We start from the raw sequence: 24566 nt of genomic DNA, 5'->3' as shown, positions 1-24566 counted from the left end.
TAAGTTTTACTTAGGGATTTAATTTATATACCACAAATACTGCTTTTCATATAAGTACAATATAATACAGTTTTATTTATTTAACTGCTGGTGTTCACTTTGGATCATGAACTCAATGGCATGCTGTGCTGTCAAAACTTTAATAAAATGGCCTCTAGTTAAACTTCTCCAAAGTATAAAATCATGCAAAATCTACATCCTATATGATACAACCAGTACAATAATTGAAGCCAATAGCCTACAAACAGCCTGGACTATCTTCTGGAGTTTGTTCATGAAATGTCCACGAGTCAGCCATCATTTTCTTCAGACAGAAAGGAGGAATTTCTGCGTTGTCTCCGGAATCTCATCACGACCACCGAAACCAGCAACAATGTGCACAGTTATCAGCCAACAAGTCTTCGTTATCTAATGCAGTTCAGACTGTGCATTTAGTCCACATCAAGTCTCAGGTTAGGAAGTTTTACGCTTTCCTCCTGTGACTACAGGTCGTGCATATTCCACAAAATCATCTATAAGAACAGGCCATGCTCCTAAAGAGAAGTCAAGCAGTTCAGAAATTAATGTATCATCATTAGCAGTAAGTTGGTGCAGTCTCTAAATAAAAAGGATCAGAAGGTCACTGACTTTTCTGGCCTGGATTAGCTTTAGAATCATAAAATCATTAAGGTTGGAAGAGCCCTCTAAGATCACCTGGTCCAGCCATCCCCCTACCACCAATGTCACCCACTGAACCATGTCCCTAAGCACCAGGCCCAACCTTTCCTTGAACACCCCCAGGGACGGTGACTCCACCACCTCCCTGGGCAACCCGTCCCAGTGCCTGACTGCTCTTTCTGAGCAGAAATGGCTCCTCATTTCTGACCTGAAACATGCATGACATGAAAAACACTAGAAAAAAGCTCCTAAATAGTAAAAAGAAACATTGCATCTCTTCTTGCAGCAACAGTTTTTAGTACAAGCAAAACGTATTTAAAGCATAATGCATGCTACAAAGTTTATAAACATTAGTTGATAGAAAAATCATGTCATTTCTATTAGTCATTCATAACCCAGTAAATATTTCTGTACACAGCCATTCCAAAGTAGGATTTGTAAGATTAGTGACGGTGTACGTTTCTTTTAGGTTAATTTAAAAAAAAAAGCTTATGTAGGCATTCTTGCAAGTGGAAAAAATGTTTAGCCTTGCATTTAGCAGCACTTTTGGTACAAAAACACAGTTCTACTGTGACTCTTGTAGCATAACAGGTTCAAATAGCATGGGCTGTATCACTGTGTGACAATATCTTTAATTCCATCTACATGTTACGGCATACTTCTTATCATTAGTTTTGGCAACAAGTATGTTACCCTAAATTTGCAGCTAAACCTCTACATGTAAGAAATTGAAACACAAGGCTTCAGCATGTCCTGATGTTCATTTATAGTAGTATTTCAGTTCTGCTGTACCAACTTTTGAAGATAATTCAAGTACTGCTTACCTTCTTCATCGTAGTTGGACATATCATCTGCAATCATATTTCCAAAATCTAACAGAAGATTCCAAGTATCTTTTGGAATTGATCTTTTATGATGTTCCTGCAGAGGAAGAAAAATAGTACCGTTTAATACAAACTATTTTCAAATTCCATGGTAGTATGGCAGTACTTTATTTTGACATACACAGAAGCAGATATTTTACATTATTTATTTTTAAAAGTTGAATGCTTCCAAAGAAAACTATAAAATAAACTACTACTAAAGGATGCAAAAAAATGGAAGTTTCTGATATTTTGTTTGTTCTACTTTTTGCTTTTAGGGTATGTGTTCCTAACTCGCTAGGGTAAAGAATAAAACAAATGTACTTTTATACTTCTACATGATGGATCTTGGTGTCCAACTGTTTCAACTCGAGCCCTTTTTACCGTTACCTTTTTTACCCACCCTTACGCAGTTTGTTTCAACCCGCTGGTTATATCTGCAACCGTTTTCCTCTTCTCACTCCCAGACTACCTTCTGGATCCAACATCTCAGCCTCTCAAACTATTCTCTCCTTCACCATTGTGTAACATCTGCGTTTGCTCCACTTGTTTTCTCCAGTTCCCTTTTCCCACTTCCTCCTATTCTCCCATACGACCTCCTAGTCTGATTTCAGGTATGCTCCTTTTGCCTCATTCACACGGAACAGTTTCCAGCCCAGCCAGTTTGAACAGCACCCCAAAAGGTTTCAGTACTAGTTGGTATTCTTTCAGCTTTTATTCAGCCCTCCCATTGTCATTTCTCCCTCTCAACCCTGTTCATTGATGTAAGTTCTTGCTCCTCTCCCCTGTACTGGCCCTAACTCGGTCAGCAGGGTCAAGGATCTGGTCATAGCCTGCCACCTTCTCTTCACTTCCATCCCTCCACACCACATGGTCCTGCAGAACAACCCAAACCAGCCCTGGCACTCGTCTTACCCCTTGGGAAGCCAACTGATTAACCTGGAGGAAAACACTCAGCTTTTGCTGGATCTGTCTTCTGCCAGCTTACCAAGCAGAAACAGTTCATAAAAGATGGTCAATAAAGCACCGCAGCTGCCGTAAAGGAAATCAGCAGAAATATACACGGGGAAACACAACTTGAAGCAGTTTTGAGCTGTAGGACTAGGTCAGACTACCTAGAGCTCACCTCATCTGTTGATACTGCTATAGTACTTGAAGACAACAGAGGTGACTAATCAGGAATTCAGTGTCAGTCCTGACGCCTAGATCTGGTTTTCAGCAAGAAGTTGTAATTGCATGTAAAGAATTAGTGTGTTTCTTTTTGTTGTTGTTGTTTGGTGTGTGTGTGTGTTTAAGCATTAACACTCTGAAATATTGAGAGGAACAAACTGCATTTCTAAAAACCTGGAACTTGATCAAAATGAGGTTGACATCCACCACAACAACTAACGCACTCTTACTCAAGAGAAATACCACATTTTTTGCAGCCAAGATACAACAAGCAAATATTCTGGAAAAGGTTCCAGAAAAAGAAAAACAAGAACACACCCTAAAGAGTCGTAGCTTGCTGTTTTCTTAGGTTGAATTTTTTTCATGTAAACATTTTTTCTAATGTTTAGGTTCAGGTTAAATACTTGTAGAAAAATAAGACACTATACCATATCTTCTAGACTACTGCTTGAAGCAGAGACCTGTAGAACAGTTTGTTGCAACAAACTTGATCACAGCCTAGTAGGATGTTGTATTTTGATGTTTTAAGTGTTAAGTGAATTAAGGCAGTTAAAATCTGAAATGTTTTCACAAATTCTCTTGACGAAACTGGTACACATAGTCAGTGAATAAAATAAATATACTGTCCAAAAACTTCAGAAAAATAAAATATTCTAAAAGCATACACTTAAAAATATATAAATATAGAAAAGACTTATTCTCCTAAACTACAAAGTTAAATTGAAAACAAAAGACAAATTATACATTATATACATTTTTTTTGGATAGCATATAGAAATGCAAATGTAGGAATTGGCTCTTTAATAAGAATATTTTGTGATTTCTAAAATTTAATTTATGCATCTTTACTCCACTGCCCACAGAATTGCACTGGTAACACAAAACTATCAAGATAAGTTCACAACTATTATCTAAAAAATGAGTCAGAATAATTTCTTGGACAAAAACTTTCACTAAAAAGTCATCTTGCAGGTTAAGTCAGTCATAACAGAATTGACTTTTTAAAAAGACACAATTTATGCATGAATACCACCAAAGGCAGAGCATGGTAAAATACATGGCTCACAACAATCACAGCTATCTTGAGAATAAAGACAACATAGGTTCAATCTACAATTATGGCTTCAGTTCATGCAGAAGCTTTCTTAAAGTGGGTAAAGTGGGAGGATACAGGACTGTGCAGGCAGAACGCACTATTGCTTTGCTACATCTGTTTGCTTTCTCCTCAATTAGAAAACTATACAAAGATGATTTAATTTGGCTTGATTTAAGACTACCTTATATCAGTCTTCAAAAAAGTTAAAGGGAAGTATTCATAGGTCCTGTCTTTTTCTTTATTGTAAGCACAGCATCATAGAAGTCAGACTACTGTGGACTAAGATGGGAAAGAAAATATGTACTTACCAACAAGAATTTATTCCAAAGATCTAGAAACTTAAATCTTCCTGACAAGACTAAATTCCAATATGCAATTGCCATTTCTAGATCTGCAAGAGACAAAGCAAAACATTTAATATTGCAGCATATTATATGCAATAAAACTGTTATGGTTAAACAATTAAGGCTACATCCAGTATATTAATATACAAATTTATTACATTCTTTTGAAATTCTTACAGTCGTTACCAAGAACTGCTCTCTGTAGTAACCCAAGAGGCAGAAGACAAGCAGTAATGGTAAAAATTGCATATTGAACGTTACAGTCATAAAGATTAAAGTCTCTTTGTCACCACCCAACAGTGCAGGATTAAAGTCACTCAGTCTAGAAACAAAACACAATAGTTATCAATAACCCTGCCACAAACTTAAAGAACACACCCATAAAAAGAAGGCAAATATTAATAGAAACCCAAACATTCAAGTCTGCAGGTGCCAACTACTGTTTATTTACCACAATTTAGACACACCTGACTTGAAAGGGAATTTAAGGACAAGAGGGAATAAAAAAAGAATTGTCTGTGTGTAATTCTACAACACCCCTTACAGCAATATAATCTTCTCATAAGTGATTGTAGAAGAAAAACCCCTACACCCAGAACTGAAAATGTAAGACCAAGAAAGCAGATCTTATTCCACACCACGACGAGTGATCTAGGAACAAAGCTCAGCTCATGCATGCCAAGAGGAGGATGCAGCACTGCCACAAATTCAAGCAGAACAGTAACAACAGTATTAGATACAGCACTAGGGTAGAAATAAAATTTTCTTGAAGGTCTGTTTCATCTCAGCAATCCACAATAGCTAACCACTTCTGTCCCTGGTCCCACCCATAACACCACTAAATACAGTGGTGCATGCACACTGCTGTGCACCAGCAAAATAAAGGCACATCCTTTCTTAAACCACAAAATGATTTAGTTTTTGCTTTCAGTGTAGGTTAAGCACAAACCAAATATGAAACTTAACAGAAAGGGTTATCATAGAAGACGAGGAGGAAGGCTGACCTACCTACAAGAGAGGGGTGTGGTGCTTGGAACTGCGCATATCCTATTACAAACCTAAAGCCACTGCGCCACCTGAAATCAAGTTTCTCAACACATCCAGTTCCCTAGAGTCTGTATGACGGAGGGCTGGGGCCCAAAGTTAAGCACAGCAGTTAAGATGATGCGGACAATTGCTGTACATCTAATACCCAGCTATATGGAGCCAGTGTTTCAGGTGTTTGTTCTCGTATGATCGGAGCACAAAATTTTATGTCCTAATAAACTTTCTTCAGGCCTACCAAAGTCAGATGTCTTTGCCAATGTGCTCACTTTCCACAGAAAATGCTATTTAATAGTCTTTACTTGCTGCTTAGGTATGCAAATTAATTATTCATATCTGTTATCCCAAATGAAAAGCAAAAGAAGTGGGAAGGGAGAAACTCACATAATCTTAAGGGTTTCTAAACTTCACCGTGAAGCGACTGGCTTTGATCCCATTCACTCAGGCTTCATTATGAAGCCTCAACTTTTCCAAGCTGATCTTGTAAGCATTGGCAAGCATTAAGCAAAACTCACTTTGATGAAAAACAGTTTTACAGCAGAAGAGTTTTTATATTTCAGATGAAATACTCCTTGGAAAATGGAAGAAGGTACAGGCAAGGAAGCAAAGATGGTTAGAGGTACTGCAAAAACGTTGAAAAGGAAAGAAGATGCAACACTTCTTTGGTTTATTTGGGTATTTGCAGCATCATATTTAGCAGTATGTTAAAATAAACCTGATTGCTGCAACATTATATTCAACACAATGTAAATAAAATACTATTTTAATTAATCTGACACCTGTGGAATACTTTACACCTGTGTGCCAACTGGTTCTCCTGCACAGAGATGCAGGAGTTGGTTGTTGTGACTTACAGTAACAGCACATCCTTGTCGGGATGGGGACTTGTACTGCATGCACAGTAAGGTAAAGGCTGAGATTGAGGCAAACCCAACTAAATTCAAACTATGCCAGCTTTGAAAGGCTTTGAAAAAAGCATATCTGTCCTACTCCTCCTTTGTTGTTCAGCATAATTAACTGAAGGCCACACATAATTAAAAGAGAAGGAAGCCTTGATCCTAGATAAAATTAGCTCAGGGGAAGATACGAAAAATAAATTTAACAAAAGAAAAGTAGATCTTCCTTATCTGGTTCATAGCAATCACACAAACCCATGAACCAATACAAAGAAGAGATACTGGAACAAATGGACTAGATGGGACTATCACTCTTGGTAACGGTGCTAGTTTATGCAATCTTAACAGTATTTGGGGAAACCGGGCCTTCAGGTGTGCCATGCTGTCAAGGGATATGGCTACATACGGTTTTGTTTGATGACATTTCTCTATCGAGATTGAAAACCTGAGTCCTGGAGGACAGAAAACTGGATTCTTCTGCTGTCGAGGGAGGGCTTAGTCTCACAGAGTTGCAGTTCTTCATTAGGCTGCTGATAGCAGTATCAGTAAACTGTAATGCTGTGGAGTGCAGCTGCTACAATGAGCACAGCATTAAAAGATTAAAACAAAAACATCAAAAGAAAGAAAAAAGCCTTCACAGGATCACAGGATGGCTGAGGTTGGCAGATGCCTCTGGAGGCCACCTGGTCCAACGCCTGCTCCAGCAGGGCCACCCAGAGCCACTTGCCCAGGCCCATGTCTGGGTGGCTTTCAAATACCTCCAGGGAAGGAGGGAGGCTGCCCAACACCTCTGGCCTCATGCCCTGAGTTCTGCATCCCTGCAGAAAGATGCTTTGGCAAGGCACAGATTTCTTATGCACTATTAGGAACATCTATCTCAATGCTGCACAGTTACAAAAGCATCAATTACAAATAAAATAATTATAAAAAGTATGCTGATTTTGTACCAAAAAAATATGCTTCCCATGTTATATACTAACGATGCAAATTTTAGAAATGGAAAGGTAAAGACAGACGCACAAACCTCCGGAAACTGATGTCTAAGCAAGGACCAATTCGTGTACATGTTGCATGTCACGCAGACCTTTAGTACTGTCTAAAGAGTTTGCATACACTGAAACAAAGCTTCATTATCGAGATGTTTGGCTTTCTGGATACCTAGTCTAGGTACACAATACAGCATCTCTATAGCTTTCTGTAGTGAAACCCTGAGAACTAATTGAATCACCTACAAGTGATATCAGTTATTTAAAATTATCAAAGCTAAAATTATTAAAAATATCAAAAAAAATCAAAGTAAAACTAGAATTCAAGAAGAAGGAAAAGGATAGTAAGGTAATACTTTAATTATTTCAAACGTTATTTTGCTGTAATAGTGGTTATTACAGTAAACATGCTTTAGTACATTTTAGTGTTTTATCTTTAATTCGAAATGTTAGGAACTCCTTTTATTTATACTGTTTTTACACTATTTAAAAGATTTACATTTATTTTCACAGTCAGAAATAAACGATCTTGCAAGCAGCATGATCTATTCTGAAACAATAAAACACATCCTAAATTTGTTAAGAAGATGAAAACCTCAGCCTTTTCTACCCTCATTGAACAGAAAGCTTAAAAAGTGGAAATAAATTAGCACAATTAATACAGGAGAAATAGGCTACCAGCTAAATAGCTTGTATCTACCTTCAAGGTTAGATTGAATGCTTATTTTGTTAATAAAAATTTCAGAAATTAAAGATAGAAATTAAATGAAGTTCCTTATGCCTTTGCTATGATTTTGGACACGGGGAATGAAGTCACTGCACACAAGTAATCAAGGAAGTGAGAAAACTGATAAATCAACAGACAGCAAGGAACTGACTGGAGAGGAGGATTTATGAGGAACACGAAATTAAGTTCATTTAGACCTGCTGCGCCAAAACAGCTCTCTGGGACTGCAGCACTCACTTGTCATCCTCTGCCAAGCAGAGCTTTCCAGCTCTCTCAGATGGCCCTACCAACAGAGCTGTTTATGCAGTCATGTTTGATGCTGTGAGAATACTAAATCTAATTAATTTAAATTACTGACATAACTCCAGAGAAAAAAAACAGTATTACATTAGTCTCCCAAGTACATATTAAGATCTTTAAGTTATTTATAAGAATACTTCAGTATTTGTCACTGTTGCCCTTAAAATCCATAGTTAGCATGCTGACTAGGTTCTGCACATTATGATAGTAGAGTGTAGCATGTTTTAGAGCTTGGAAATAAATCATTTATCTTGATTTCCTCTCTCGAGATTAACTGATTGTACTGGTATTGCCACCTTCTTCCTCTGCTGACATTTAACCTTCTTATCAACACTGTAAAGCTTTGCTAAATTACACAAGTCATCCCTATGAAAGAGGTTGAGCAGCTTGTTAAAAGCCTCAGTGCTCACTCAGAGTACTCTCTCAAACTACAAGGGTAGGATTTTTTACACCGGGAAGTATCAGGCAGTGCTTCCCAGTCCACCTACAGCCACAAAACAAAAAATTAGCAAAGAACGTAACAAAGCTTGTAGGAGGAAAGAGTTACTTTTATTAGATCAGTTAATAAAGAATTAAAAAAAAAAAGAAATGAAAATGTCTTTGTTTGAGGCTCTCTCTCTTCAGTGCATTAACTGAACCTTACTTTACAGATTCGAAAACAAAAGTAGCCAGCAAACTATTGTACCCAAAACAGCATAAAAATTTAATCTGGACAGGTGCAAGACAAATCTCTTTTATCATTCAATTGACTTATAATAGTATATTTAACCTTTGTAAGAGACGGAACTTCAGATGTTTTCTTTAAAATCCTGTAATCTCCCCTACAGGATGGATCATTGGGTTGATATTCTTTGATCTCTTCCCTCTTGTTCACGCACTGTGGTCACAGGCAAATATCATACTTTTATAAAGCTAAACCAAACTGCATTGTATGAATAATTACTTGGTTTCAATAAAATTCATGGACACAGCGCAGAAACTGGTACAGATGTGGGAACAGTGGAAACCGGTGTGAATCTAAAGAATTGGACTATCACACTACCCTCACCAAAAGACATCAAAGGAATACTTGCAAGATTCAGTGAGTTACTTGACTCCTTGTTTCCTCATCTCTGAATGATTTTAAGAGTCTTCTTAGGCCTCCACATTACTAAGGATATGGACACAAAAATTAGTTTCTTTCCTAATCAGAACATTTTTTTCTACATACAAATAAAGTCTACAAAGCATAATAGCAAGAAAATACTATTAGGACTCAACCTGGAAACCCTTCATCAATTTGTCAAATGTTTAAAGCAAAATAGCCCTTATCTGCAATTAGTAGCCCCCCCTAGAAGGAATAGACAAGGGGAAAAATAGAGAAGGGGTACGAAGTGAACGCTGGAAGTGGCTCGACTCAGGATCCAACTGTCTCTGTTCATCCCTGCAAAGCCGTAAGCAAGGAGCTTCCCAGTGCTCTACGTTAGCGGACACAATTCACAGTGTCAGAATTACATCTCTGTGGTGGACAGGGAAGCGTGGTGAATCACAGGATGCAGATTTCAGAAGAGCTCTGCAGGAATCAGTCAGGCTCTGACCGCTTATTAACTATCTCACTGATAGCAGGCTGATTTCATGCAGAACCTTTCATGCTCGTTATCTCGAGCATCAGCTGCACAAAAGCAAATAAACTGCTCCTGACTGTGAGCTTGGCTTAGAAGGAGGTAATCTAAATATCAGTTTGAGCGCAGGATAATAAACCTGATTAAAGATTTTAAGACTGTCTACATCTCTCCAAATCTCCCCATGCACAGTTCAAATAAGCTACAACAGATGACTTAAAGTGGACTGGGTATACATTTCCTAAGCAAGAGCCAAACATGACTAAGAGTTAACATGAGTAAAAGAGTTAAGGCATTACTAGAACTGGTAGTTATGCCACACCTTTGCTGCTGCTATTGACATCTTTTTATCAGAGCGCCCTGTCTTATACTAAACTTATATTAAATTAGTGGCACTTTCAGAATGCAAAAAAAAAAAAAGGAATAAAAATAAAACAAGGACCAATAAAACTTAGACAGACCAAGGCTATTCAAACACCTGAAATACGGTATTCACAGACCTCTTCCAAAGTAAACATGAAATTCATTTAATTCCCTCAATTTCTTCATCTACCCACTCCTGTAAGTACCCTACAAATGGATCAATCTTCATTGAAAGTGGAGGAAATCCTCTTAACTAGTAAGAAAAAAAATTATAACCTTGCCTATTGTCTAAGTGTTTGTTCAAAGAATCTCAAACTTCAGATACCGCTACGATGAAAGCTAAAGATGATGTTGCTTCAATTAAAAAGAGCATGTTATACTCATCTGCTCATAGAAGATGCAACCTCCTTGAAGTCCACATACCGGATGCAAAGATAGTCATTCTTCGGGTCTTGAGGTAACATTTGATTCAAGTCTGAATGCCCTCCTCATGTATCATGTCTTGCTTGATCCCAGGAAACTGGCAGAGAGAAGGAAGCACAACCTTTTGAGCCAGTAAGTAGGCGAAGGGACCACAAAGGAGCGACGAAGGACCAAATCTGCTTTTTGTCTCCATGTTGAAAGGAAGTCGAAGACCATGAAGGAACGCATTAAGTTCCTCCACTGTGCTGAAACAAACTGTAGTAAAAGTCCTGAGCATGAGGAATCTCTTGAACACATCTTGTTGGGGCTCAAAGGGAGATCCATTAAGAGACTCACAATAAGTAACAGGTTTAAAAACAAAACAAAAAAAGTCAGAAAGATAGGGCTAAGGCCTTATTTTGAGCTTGAACAGTGTCCTTAAAAATCTCAACCGCTCTACATACAACATGACTGAAGATCCGTAATACTGTCTTTACTAGTTACCAAGCGAGAGCCAGAATGCAAAATTTCACTCAGACTGCAGTAGAAAAAGCTGAACTTTGGGAGTAGAAGGTGAGATAAACCTCTCCAAATCTGCACCATGCAAAACTTAAGAGTTATTGTAACATATATACTAGCAAGACCATGAGAAAGCAGATAAACAGGCAAAACTAGTTATTCATAATAATCCTTTGTCTGAGTTTCCTGGAAAATTGGACCTTAATAAACTGCACTTTTTATATTATCTCAAAGATATGAACAAAGCACTCGGATGCAGCTTAATATATCCAAATATTATGCCTGCCAGGTCCAATATTCAGCCATCGAGATGGCATTGCTGCACGAAACCTTGTTATCTTTCTTCCTGAGTTCTATCTACCACTCAGAGGGCAGTAGCCTTAACAGTCATAAACATCCATCTTTTTCTCAGACAACAATCAAATCTATTCAGGTGTATCAGAGACTTGACAGCTGGGTCCTAAGCAACATTAATCAGAACATGTTTTTCTGTTTAAAGGAAATCATGGTAGACCTCATGCAATACGCTTTTGTTTCCTGTATTTCACTACTTATACAAGCTATCACCTAGGGGTACTAGTACTACTTTTCGCTTCTTTTTTAAAGAGTATATGCCTGACTGAAGCAAACTACTTGACAATATTAAGTGAATAAAAATAAATGGAATATTCAAGTTAGATGAGACTATGGAGAGAAAGAAAAATTCCCTAGTATCACCAGGTGAGCCGTGGAAAAGAGACTCCTATAAAAGGCAGTCCTGTTGCTAGGAATTAATATTGATGTAGTGAACAATTTGCCTAGTTTGGGGCCTGACAGAATCGATGCAACTGAATGTACTGGAGAGGATTCTTCACATCTAATTATGTAAAGGCAGAATTTCTTGCACTACTTCTGAGTGGAACTATAGAAGAAGAAATTAAAGAAGCAGCTGAAGACAGGCTGTTCTAAAAATGAATAAAACAAACAATACTGCAACAAAAAAACCAGAATCACTTTCCTACAGTGAAATCCATTGTACCACAAAGATGACCATGGCAGATATCAAAATTCTTCTTTTTCATCACCAAAATAACTTCTGGGTCTTTCCACTCCCACCCTTACAAATGTCAGCTGGCGTAATGAAAGATACTATAGCTCTTGCTGATATCTCCTAAAAGAGAAATGTTTGGGACCTATGGACTTATTTTTTCTCCAAGATATGCTCAGGTAAAAAGCTTCACTGAAAACTGACAGCAACCCCAGAAAGAAAGAGAAATTCAGTCTAAAAGCACTGATGGTTAAAGTGAAGCTAGATGTGATCAAATTCAGAGCACACTGAAGCAGCCTCAAACTGCTACCTACCATATCTGAGACTCCAAGGAGGTTCTAGGAGATCACACAAATTTATTTTCAGTAGTTCTCTGCCAAACTGGGAGAACGTGACTTGTCCGTAGGAGTCAGTCTTGTATCTAACACTGTCCAACACTTCAGTAACTCAGATGATACAGCAAAGGAAACCTTCGTTAAATCTGCAACTTATACAAAGCCTGGGAAAAGTGTAGCATGCTAGAAGACAGGATTAGAATTCAAAGTTATCTGTACAAATTGAAAAAAAGCTCTTGAAAGTAAATGGGGAAGATTTCACTAAGGAGAAATGCAAAGTAATACAGCTAGTAGGAATAATCAACTACAGAAACAGAAGACTGGAATCAACTGGGTGCATTGCAGTTCTGCAGAAACCCAGTAATGTAATAGATCACAAACTGCTGACATTATCAGTGTTGAAATATAAGCAAACTTAATACTGAGATGTAAAACAAGGAGCAAAGTACCTAAGGCAAATGAAAAGTCTAACTTATTTGGGTACTACAAGACAGGAGAAAGTTAGATTAATTAGATTGCAATGGAAAAAATACATGATCAGAGGGTTGAAAGGTATAATTTATTCAAGTAGTTGGCTTTACTCAATCTAAAGACCAAGGGAAGACATTTACCTGCCAAATATGTAAGAAGTTGTTACTAACTGTGACATTTTTCTACGTACTCACTCTGGATGTGTAAGTATTGAACTTCAGAACTCATGAACATAGATTTAATTTGTACACTAGAAAACAATATAAAATAGTAACCATAAGCGTGAGCAAGCATTGACGCAGATGTACAAGACCTGTTGTCAGAAATTTAAGAACTTATTAAACGAAGGCAGCAGCTTCCAAACTTTTTCAGCCAGAGGACTACAGCTAACAGATCTAAAATCTTGCAGATAACTACTGAAACCAAGAAGGCAAGGTGGTATACATTGCTAGCACACCACTGAATGCTTGGGTAGAAGAACATCTGTGAGGAACTGTTTTGGTAGCACTTGATCCTATCTGGCACAAAGGAATGCACTAAGCAATTGTTTCTCTACCTTTTAAACTGAAAGGCTGCCAGGCATATTGAAAATGAACCCGTGATTCATTGTATTTCCTGATGTTCTTCGGTGGAGATTGGGAAAAAAAAATAAAATATTAACTGCTGCTTATTGTTTCTTAAAACAAAAGCAATAGTTTTTTTTTTTTTTCCACATAGAAATTCATCTGGCGAGCTCTCATCTCATTTTTTGTTTCTGTTAAAAAAATGTGATAGCACTTAGCCCAGAGGATCCTACCATTTTAATTACATCATCTTTTACATGTTATGCTATTAATAATCTGCTACAAATATGAATTTTGTGTTTGTCAATGACACAATGTCAAACCTGTTTAGTTTTCAGATATGAGTGTTCATAGGTCATGTGTATTCCTGAGAATCAAATAATACTCTTGTAGCATACAGATCACTGTCCTAAGCAATGAGTGCAACAGCTATGAGACTCTGTGAGATAAGGTCCCAGTGTAGTTAAAGAAAAAGAAAGTGCTGGATACTTTAAGCCTCCAAAAAAATAAAATCACATTAAAATATTTTGTAACTGACAGGCAGGAAATAATTCCTTTTGTCATTTTCATTTCATTATTCACTTTTATCTCTACTTTCTATAAGCTTACTGACCTCTTAGTCTTCAAGTCATAATTCAAATGTGAGTGTCTGTAGGCAAACACTATTACTGTAGCATGTCATCAGAAAAAAAAATTAAGGCGGGCAGCTAGGACAGTTGCTTGGGAGCATCCTATATTTACACAGGATTGCACATCATCTAACACGCATGTGAGGAGGAAGAAGAGATCTAGATCTACACTGTAAAAGGACCTAGGCGAGGTTTATACCAGCTCATTTAGTGACAAATCAAGTTGTGCATTCTGTTTAACTGCCTGCACTGAATTCATAAAAGCATCGTGAGCCAAGGCTCCAAAGTCAGTAAGAGAGAAACACACTTTGTACGAGTGAGATATGTTCCTGCATCTCCTTGACAGCAGTCACTGGGACACAACTACCACACAACCCCATGCAGCTGTGGAGAGAGGAAGGGAAGATGAACAGATAGAAGAAAATACATTGAATATATAGAGAAGATGATGTAAAATAAGAAAGGACCTCATCCTGTATGAGGGGTAGCTGAAGAGACTACCATTCTCAACCCATAGAAATGCTCTTGTTAAGATAACTGTCTGAAATTCTTTTACTTAGTTTCTTGTCTTTATTTTTTTTGTGTTTTTGTTTTTCCCCCAAAGAACAGGAATAACCCTTAGAACAATCAGAGCAGAAAACAGTACGTAGTAAACACCAACCAGTATTTTTTTTTTCTTCTTTCTCTCCGCTCCACTGAACACAATGGCGTTCCTTGAAAAGAGTCCAACTGCAAACCTATGCAGCGTTAATTTTTCTTTGGCTAAGCTATCACTGACCTCAAGCACTGAAAAAATACCGTATCAGTCAATATGCTTGCTCAGCACCCTTTTCTACTCAACCTATAGTGGCCCAAGTTCACACCAGAGAGAAGTATGTATCTCTGCTGAAATAGGTAGAACCTGATTAGATTTATTTAATATCGAGAATAACCTTAACAACCCCAAAAGTAGTCTGACCAAAATGTCCTCAAAATACTGTGAACTAAGCACTACTTGAAATTAAGGAACAGTAAGTATTGGCAGAATTATTAAAATTCCTCAAACCTGAAATCAGCAACGGTTCCAATCAACTCTTTCTATAGCATATTTTACACTTGGCTTTCTTTCTGCTCTGCTTAGTTCATCCCGCTAACACTTCAACTTTTAGTGCAAGAAGGCACTTTGGCATTTTATTGCTGAAAAGTACCATTCTTACAAAACAGTGAAGACAGACATAAATGAAAGGGCTTCTATACCAAATAAGCAGAAGTAATGGAACACAACTAAGTTTCCTTTTTCCTCCTCATGTCAAATAAACAGTACATTCAGTTCCATAATCTGGGTTGGGCTGCCTTCCCTCCCCTTCTCTCTTTGTACAGACTTAGGTGAAAAGCTTTTGAGTCCCATTTCCCAAGTACATGAGTTTCAAGTTGGAAGTGAGCCAATTAAAACAGGAAACCATTTGTAATATTTCTGTAGGTATCCCATAAATTCCAACCTCAGCTGTAACCAACCTACTTTTTTTCCCTGCAGTCTGATAGAGCTATGCTTTTTAATGCAGAAGCAAGAAAATGAACAACTAGTTGATGAACTTGAACTCCAACCACCTCCACAGAACCTCTACAGGTCTATTTCATTTGTGTCTAGAAAGGTGGCATGTGACGCAAGGAAGACATATGTAATAAAAGAAGAAATTGCTGCAAAAGATAAAGAAAATGGGACACTGACTAAAAGCTGTCCACAGTTTAAAAAAAGACATTGGAAAACACAAGAGATTATTACTCCAAGTAATTCCCAAGAAAGAATGAGGTACAGACACTACTGCTTGAGAAGGCCTAAATTAATATTCTGCTTCTCCTTCCCACTTCTTTGAACAATTTTTGAGAAAGAGTATTTGTAAACATGCTTGCCAAGCAATGTAGACACGCAATTAAAGTGGCTAGGCTTAAAACAAAAAAACAAACAACCCACACACTTCTTAACCATTGCACAAGCGTACAGTGATGATGACATGATGCTGTTCTACACACAAGACAGGGTCTTTTGGAAGTGGACATATATTTGAAATTTTATCTTACAATTTTTCCCATCTATTCCCAAACTACAGGTATTTTTCATTTGAATATAAAAATTGGATTTTTGATTTGAGAATAAAATATTGGAATTTAACTAACATGTCCTTTTCACTCCAGCAATACAAGACATGGACTGGGACAATCTCAAACTTTAGAGACAATAACAATGTAATACTTCATAAATCATATGCCTATTTCTGCTCACTAGCTTTGAACCAAATCCATATTATTTATTTTAGAAACTTCACATAAAAACTGTGGGCGAAAGCTAAAAATTCTTGAAAGGACAATATCTTTTGCCCAGAGTTTTCTCCCTCTTTTCAAGCTGATATGGAGATTTTGTTTCAGCTTTATTCTGAACAAAACAAACACAAGGAGCTCATTAGCTAAGTCTTTATTTAAAAAAAAAAAATAAAATGATGTCAGGGGTCTAAGAACTGCAGGAGCTTCCTTTGACAAGAAGAGAGATAATGTCAAAGCTAGCAGAAAACCCTTTTAAATTACCTGTACCAAGGGGACATTAAAGAAGAGATTAATTGACAGAAGAGGGGAAAGAGGAAAAGTCAGGAAAAAATAATCAATAATGAATTTACTATGCATTTGCCAATGAGACAACTATGTTACTGGAAGCATTTGGAATTGAGTTCACTGTCTGTAGATTTTTTTTTTCTACTTACCTAGACCTTTTTGTCCAGGGTTTTTAGCAAAGTTGAAAGTAAATTGATAAAAATCTTTGAACTTCGTTGGATCCTTCAGTTCTTGTTCCAGTCGCGGCAATAGAGCTTTTAGTTTTTCTGTGGTGTCACACCTGTTGCAAGAGAGATTACATTATATATAATTAAGGGATTTTTTTAGTTTCAGAGCAAAATAAAACAGTAGTTAAGATAAAAACAGTGTCTCTTAAGATAGAATTTTAAAAAATATGACAATCCTTTACTAAACATTTTTAGGTAGAACAATACATACAAGCCTTTATAATCCTTCCCTTTCATAGCTGTTGTAATATAAGCTTTTTGTTTTAATCTAATTACACTTTATTTATTCCCTGTTCTACATAAATGAAGAACTGTGTGCTATGTTTACAGCTAATCTCAATGTTAGAGGATTTTCCAACAAAATGAACTATTTGCAAACATCTGCTTGTCACCACTGTACATCTACAGATAAAACCTGGGAAAAAAAATGAGCCTTTGACAACACTTTGAAGGCTGACAAACCGTTTAACAGCTTGGCACAGGTAAGCTAAGATGGAATCAAATTACTGAGATTCTAGCAGAAACACGTCCCTTACCACAACTGAAGTATTTCCTGTGAAAGTGTATGACCCGACAAGATGCAATTTTAAAAGAAAAAGGGTTTTCCCTACATCAAGGAATCAAATGCATATTCAAGATTTACAGGATATTACCAATACTCTGAACTGCACCTTGAAACTCAAAGAGACGGAAACCGGTTTCAAAAAATCTTGCCGATAAAATTTCTCGGTACCTAAATGATTGCATTTACTTAAAGCTTCAATAACGATTTTATTAAAGAATGGATGGCTATAGAAAAATCCATACAATGCAGATGTCGTTCTAGATGCCTTGCATGTTACAGATTTAAAAAAAAAAAAAAACAAACGAAAAACCTCTCGTCTCCAACAGTACCTGGTAGAGGAAAGATGAGGAATTTTGCCAAGTTTTCAACTAAGAGCTTCAGTTTCCTGGGGACATGATCTACCTAACAATAGAACACTTAACATGCCTTCCTTCTGCTTCCCATTCACACCCTGAAAGTGCTATGTGGACTAAGCCTCAAGGAATGTCTTTTCATTCAAATCTTAACCTGTGTTCAATGCTAACAGAACACAGACGTTGCACATCCTGTATGTAACAAAAAGCATTCCAAGTTATCAATAAGCAGCATACCAGTGGCAAGCAGGTATAACCAGATTATGCTTCCAAGAACTCTAAAATGCACAAAGAGGTAAAATTCACAGACCTCTGTGAGACGTACCTTGGAATGTCATGAGGATATATGATCAACATGACAATAAAGTTACAAAACAATATCCAAGCCAGAAACCACAGGAGGATTACCAAAATCTTTTTATTTTTATTTTTAAATCAGTTATATCAAATAATGCTGGCAGCCTTCAACATAACAGCATGACTGCTCGAGTGTTCTCTATGGCTAGACAGTCGTACTTATTCAGAACCTATCCAAAAGCCAGGTTGAAAGGAACAAAATAAAGCAGTGGAGTTCAGATGATGTTAAAAGATCTTTTTATCATTTTCTGAATACCCTTACCTAAAAAGTAAAGCTTAGACACAAGTCAATAACTGATGAGGTCAGTAACAACAGACTGCTAGGACCCCTGCTCAAGAAACTACTACATTTGCTATAAGTTGCCCTACTGTAGAAAGGTATTAATAAAGTGTCATTCTAAACCAAAGTTTATTTAATAACAAAAGGTATGCACAATAAACTGTAATTCCCCGCTTACCTAATGCGATCTGTTAAAAAAATATATGTATATATAAGGGTCAAAATGATACACCTAAGTAATACTATACTTCTTCTACAGAATTATACATAAAATATTAATTTATGGTGATAAATGCTAAACTGGTGATTTTATTGCTAAACAGGAGCAACAAGTTTTAACCTCGGTCTACTCTCTAGAACAGTTCAATAATTCAGGAAGGAAAAAAAAAATCTTTTATCAGTTATGTCAGAGTCGGAGCAATTAACTTTTTCTACCACTAATATTCTCATTTTTATTTCAGTTCCTTAGAGATATGCTCTACAAATTAAGTATCTAGCATAGAAGGCAATAAAAGAAAACTGCATTTTGTAAAACTGGTAAAAAGGAAGAGTTCCATTTGGTGGTGATAAGATAAAGAACTAAAAGTTCTTTTCTGCTGCCTATTTCTTCTCAACGCTGACAATTTTTTTGAAACTTCTCCAGTGATGTTCATCTGTTAACAGCACAGGGTCCAACAAAACCGTAACACAATCATACATGTATTTATGTAAGTTACATGAAAAGATCAGCATATCTTGCTGTACTGTTAGGAATTATTTTGCTTCCACCTTACCGAGGCTGTTAATGTTTTGCAGTAAAGCACCAGTTTACAGAAGACTGGACACTACAGGCCTTGAGCACCTGTTAAGCTTGGCACCATCATTACCAGCTTTTCAAAGCTTCACACTTGATTTAATTATAAATATTTTAATCAGAAACTGAGCACATTACATTTTGAACCATGAAGAAACTGATACTCACCCCAGCTCTGTCATGCCATCTACAAATTCCTTTTTACTAAATTCACACTGAGTAGCTGCCCTGAACTTCCATGCTACAACCAGAACACTGATACTGGCAGGGTCCAGGCTTAAATCATCACAGAACTGCTGAATCCCATCAATGCCAATTTTATTTTCATCTTGCGGGTCTGCAATTCAAAACACAAAGAGAAGAATTATAATTATTCATCAGAATATTTACCAAAAGTCATCAGCACAGCTGTGATATGCTGCATATCACAGGTCTTCAGTTTTACACAAGCTTCACTTGAAATCTACTTATTCGGTAGGTAGATCAAGTATTCTGCACACTTCCCTAAGAATTGGCTTGCAACTTTTTCCTAAATTTATCAGCTAACTTTAACAAAGCAGTTTTGTCTTCTCTCCACAATGCTCCATGCAAGATCCAAATTTACAGGAAGAAATGCCTGACTGAATCTACAAAGCAGCAAGGCTGATAAATACATCCAACTGCACAATGTATTTATTGGTTAGCATATAGCTAACTTAAAAAAAAAAAAAAAAAAAAAAAAAAAAAACTTACCAAGCAAGGCCAGAGATTTTTTCCTGATAGTGGCAGATGAGAATTCACTACAAGTGTACACTGACATATTGTTGGTTTTTAATTGTAAGCCTGGAAAATCACCACAGCATTGCTCAAACGATGCCTCAGCACACCAGTGGCTTTTCATAAACAATACAACTTAGAAAATGTTATGTTTCAGTAGTACTAAGGACCTTTTTAAGATCAGTGCCACACTTCGTAACTACCTGATGTCAGGGTTGGTAACAATGCTGTAACTGTAACAGAATTCTCTCTCTTTAAAAAAAACACTAAAAATTACACCTTTAGTTCTCAAGACTTTACTCGAGGTATCCCTCGAGTAAACGTAAAAAATTAATCCCTTAAACTGGTAAGATTTTCAACTACACTACTTTTTAAGTCCTTATTCTATGACTGATCAAAAATCCAGTTTAAGAAACATTTTTTTTGTTTTGTTAACATAAGATACCTTTCTCTTTTCCAGACACAGCTACAGTGGCAAACATACTAAAAAGGGAAAGTTAATTTAGCAAAGATTTATACCCATTAAACAAATAATTATTATGGACTTTTGAGCAGGAATAACAAGTAACAATTCTACTGTGTGGCAGATCTAGTTCTGTGACAAGGTGCCTTTTTTGTATAATTTGGGAATAATTGAAGATATGAAGGCAAAAAGTGTGTGTGTTTTAAAATCAATGGAAACATTTTGATGGACTTCAACACGGACATCCTTATCATGCTGCATGTCATCCAGGTGACTGGGAACAAAACTGAATTTGTTGTTTTGATAAAGCTGCTGGATAAAAAGATACGACAACTACCACCAAGATGGCACAGCAAACGGAAGACCTCTCATCTCAGATTTCAAATATAATGCAATGTATGTAGTAATTCTATAAACCCTAGTGAACACAGGAATCCCATCTTGTTGAGAGGCCATGTGAAGTTTAAGCTACATCTAAGCACCTTTCCCCAGGTGCTTAATCAATTCTGCTTTCTCTCAAATCTTGTGAAAGTTTTGTTAAGTTTACAGTTTTACTGGGATTTGCAGTAGAACTGCAAAGGTGTGCTGCTAGCCAAAACACGGACATATAACTGAACAGACTTTTCTTTCACAAAAATAAATAAGAAATGAATTCGTGAATTTATATATTCTTGGCAGCATTTGTGAATTGGTATTTTTTGACCCAACAATCTCTAAGACTGACATGCACAGATCAAGCAAAGGACTGAGAGAAAGAGATACAGACACATTAAAAACAAAGAGTGGTTCATTAATCCAACTTGTTCCACCTTCTCAGAGGAAATGCTACAGTTTTGCTGATTCTTTGTCTCTCCCACAATTCATTACCACCTTATAACAAAATATTGAAGAGCGTCTATATTTAAAATAGAGCGTGTGATTTAAAAAGTAGAAAAAAGTGGAAATACTACTGTAAGAACAGGACGAAGTATATATGAAGCACGCTGTATGCTACAATTAGAAAAGTATGTAAAATCATAGCTGATTAACTTTGAAGAGTCCATTTTTTAAAACACAAGGTTTACGGATCTCGGCAGCGGCTGGTAATGATGCTTCTAGCGCACTCTGCATTAACACGTAAAGAATGCGTGTGTTCACATCAGATGTCCACATTTCAGAAAGCCCTGTTACCTTGATCACGTACATTCTTATATACGTTCTTACATGACTATCTATTCCTTTTATTTTTCCTATCTTTTTAACAATGCTCCAAAATCAAATGAAACAACCCTGCCTTTAATCTGTTTCCCTGTGGTTTTCCCTCCAAGCCTCTCTGAACACAGGCATCATTTTTGCTGTCACAAGCAAGCATAGAGAATAAATTAAGGATGGAGTTTCAAGACTACTTTTTGAGTTTTCTCATTTTACTGCTTAGTCAGGCTTCTAGCCGTAATGTTACCTGATATGCTTTTGATTTCAATGTATAGAAATACTACCATCTTTGAACTAAATTAACTCCCCCAAATATTTGCACGGGAATCACGTGTATTATTATTTTGCCACACGAAGTGTATCACAGATATATTTAATAGCAGCTACCAGCAATAAAGCCAGTTCCATGATAAGCTCTACTCTCCTTTCTACCACATGTAGCTGAGATTTTCTTCACAAAAGGTTTAGTTTTCTGTTGTGAATTTATTTTAAACTCTACAGGAATATCTAAGGAAGCTGTGTATCAGAACACTAAGAACATTTAAGACCTTTCTCATTCTTACCTCACTACTACATACAGAGTAAGAAGCACAAGTTAGCAATCTTTCCTTAAAACACCTCATGAATGGCAGAGGGAAGAATAGGAATATCACCCCAAAAGAAATTTTAAAAAACATACAAAACCCAACCCAGAGCAAGAAAAAAAAAAAAACAAGCCTTACCTTTGTATCGATTATACAATTGTTCTAATTTCTTCCTGTCTACTGAGTTTTTCATGGATTCTTTGTAGTACAAGTCTGGGTTCTGGAAGTAGTTGTCTGTTGCCACTTCTAGTTTCCACTCATTCTGCATTAAGCAGTATATAGCAGTCCTTTCCCCGGCCTGGGTAAAGGCCATAAACTGCCGGACCTTGTCCTTCTGTGACGATTTAAGCTTATGCTTTGGGATGCAAAAGAAGCAGGAAAGCCAATGAAGCTAATCCAGAAGTTTGTTTCAGCATTCTACTACTACTGCCTATATTTAAAAGGGTTTAGTTTTCTCGTTGATGATAACTTTCACTTCAGAATTACGGGAAGACAAAGCCTTGTTCTTCTGCAGTTAAAAAGACAGCATTTTCTTCTGAAAATCGAAACAACAGCATCTATATGTACATTTTTAGCAAAAAAATATTCCGATAGTAATAGAGTTTTATGCTGCTCTACTGCTCACATATGCAAGAGTCTTTTCTGTTCTGCTCTGTAACATCAGCAAACACAAGTTTCATCATATAACAACACGGCTATATCCTGAATATATGACTATTGGTCACATAAACAAGAAATCACACAGGCCTGACGCACAGATTCTCAGATCCTGTATAAGTCTTTTGGGAATGGAGAAAGTGAGAAATCTGCTTAAAGGTTTTCCTAACGCTAATGCAAAGTTTAATCATTTTAAGCGATCAACTGGAAGTCAGAAACATTTCTCACATTTTTATGTTAGGAACTATTAACTTGTGCCATCAGAAGATATAAGACCAAAAGAAAATGAAGCAGACACCCCAGGGGTTTGCTGAATGCTGCAATGAGTCCATAAAGTTTCTGTAAACATGATCTAAAACTTTAATTTTCTCTGGAAAAAGCTATTTGCACTATTAGCACATTAATCAGCAAAGCGGCCTGTTGTAGTGGCACCGAGGAACCACTAAGGGGTCCCCCTTAATGACAGCTAATTGCAGCAGCCACCTCTCCACAACACCCCCAAGTTTACAGGAATAAAAACAAGAGGTGGGAGAAGGGATTTTCTAGGGAGCAAACTTGCTGTCGACATCGGTCAACGCGATTCTGCTGGAAGAAGGAGCTAGCTTAAATCCGTCTCTGTTTTTTATCATGTTTTGACACCACCTGATCTTGTTAAGCCATGCTTAGCGTAGCTGTTGGACCGGGACATGTTATCTGAGAAATTTGTCTAAAGCTGCTTACTACTGCCTAAAGCACCGGGTGTAGCAGAGAACACCAGCTCAGGGGTGTCCTAAAATATCAGTGGGATGGAGGCTGCTGCTGGCTGGGGGAGCAGCAAGCCGCGAGCGCGGGGCCATCCCTGGGTTTCCTCCTTATCTCTCGGACACACACGGAGCCTACAGATGGGCTTGGGACAAGCAACGCCTGGCACAAATAAGATATGGACTGCGGTCTTTTCCTATTTTATATAAGCAGAAAAACGCAAAGCTTCTTTTCGCGTAAGAAGACACCCCCCCCCCGCCGCAAATCAACAACAGCAGCGTGTTTTGGGATGAAACCCCTCAATAGCCCCTCACTTCTGACGAAGGTCCAGACACCGGAGCCCCCCCTCACTAACCCCTCATCTACCCAAACCCCTGAGCCAGGGGGCACCCAGCAGGGGTCGGGGGGGGGGGGACCCCAAAAGAGCCATGACCCCCACACCTGAGGGGCCGGGGGGGACGGACAGGGGGACGGACAGAGGGACAGACGGGGGGAAGAACACGGAGGGGGGGGGGGTTGCGCGTCCGCCCGCAGCCCAAAAAAGGGCAAGGTACGCGGCTGCCGGCTCCGTGCCCGCCCCGGGTCACCTTCCCCGCTGCCTGCCGGCGGCACCGGGGGGACACCGGGGGGACACCGGGGGAGGTGGGGGGCGGCGGGGGTGTCCCCACTCGCCCCCCGCCGTGCCCCGGAGCAGGGCTCGGGACGCGGTGCCAGGACGGGAGGAGGTACAGGGGGAACGGGGCGGGGAATTGGGGACCGCTGCGCCTAACGGGGCGGCCAGCCGGGAGCTGCCCGGGGTCTCCCCCGCCTCCGACCCGTCCCCGCTCCCCGCTTCTCGCCGTGCCCCCCCACCCCGCCCCGCCGCCTACCATGTTACCAGCTGCGCTTCGCCCAACTTCACCGCCCGCCGCCGCCTCCCGCGCAGGCGCCGAGCAGCGGCGCCGCCTACCGCCGGCCGGCCGGGCAGCGGGATCGCCCCGCCGCCTTCCTCCTCCTCCTCCTCCTCCTCCTCCTCCTCCTCCC

General features: G+C 38.3%; 1 protein-coding gene across 1 annotated transcript; it reads right to left on the bottom strand.

Annotated features, from left to right (window-relative positions):
* On the bottom strand, window positions 1-24537 carry DCUN1D2 (defective in cullin neddylation 1 domain containing 2). The gene is made up of 7 exons (XM_035565567.2): window positions 24413-24537; window positions 22284-22500; window positions 19320-19488; window positions 16726-16856; window positions 4095-4177; window positions 1482-1578; window positions 1-533 (listed from the first exon to the last, which is right to left on the bottom strand). The coding sequence occupies exons 1-7, from the start codon at window positions 24413-24415 to the stop codon at window positions 454-456; spliced, it is 780 nt and encodes a 259-aa protein (XP_035421460.1). The 5' UTR covers window positions 24416-24537; the 3' UTR covers window positions 1-453.
* Between the last annotated feature and the right edge of the window lie 29 nt (window positions 24538-24566).

Source organism: Cygnus atratus, chromosome 1, assembly GCF_013377495.2.
Source record: "Cygnus atratus isolate AKBS03 ecotype Queensland, Australia chromosome 1, CAtr_DNAZoo_HiC_assembly, whole genome shotgun sequence".
NCBI lineage: Eukaryota > Metazoa > Chordata > Aves > Anseriformes > Anatidae > Cygnus > Cygnus atratus.
The sequence above is the reverse complement of the archived record's forward strand: the minus strand, read 5'-3'. Positions and strand labels throughout refer to the sequence as shown.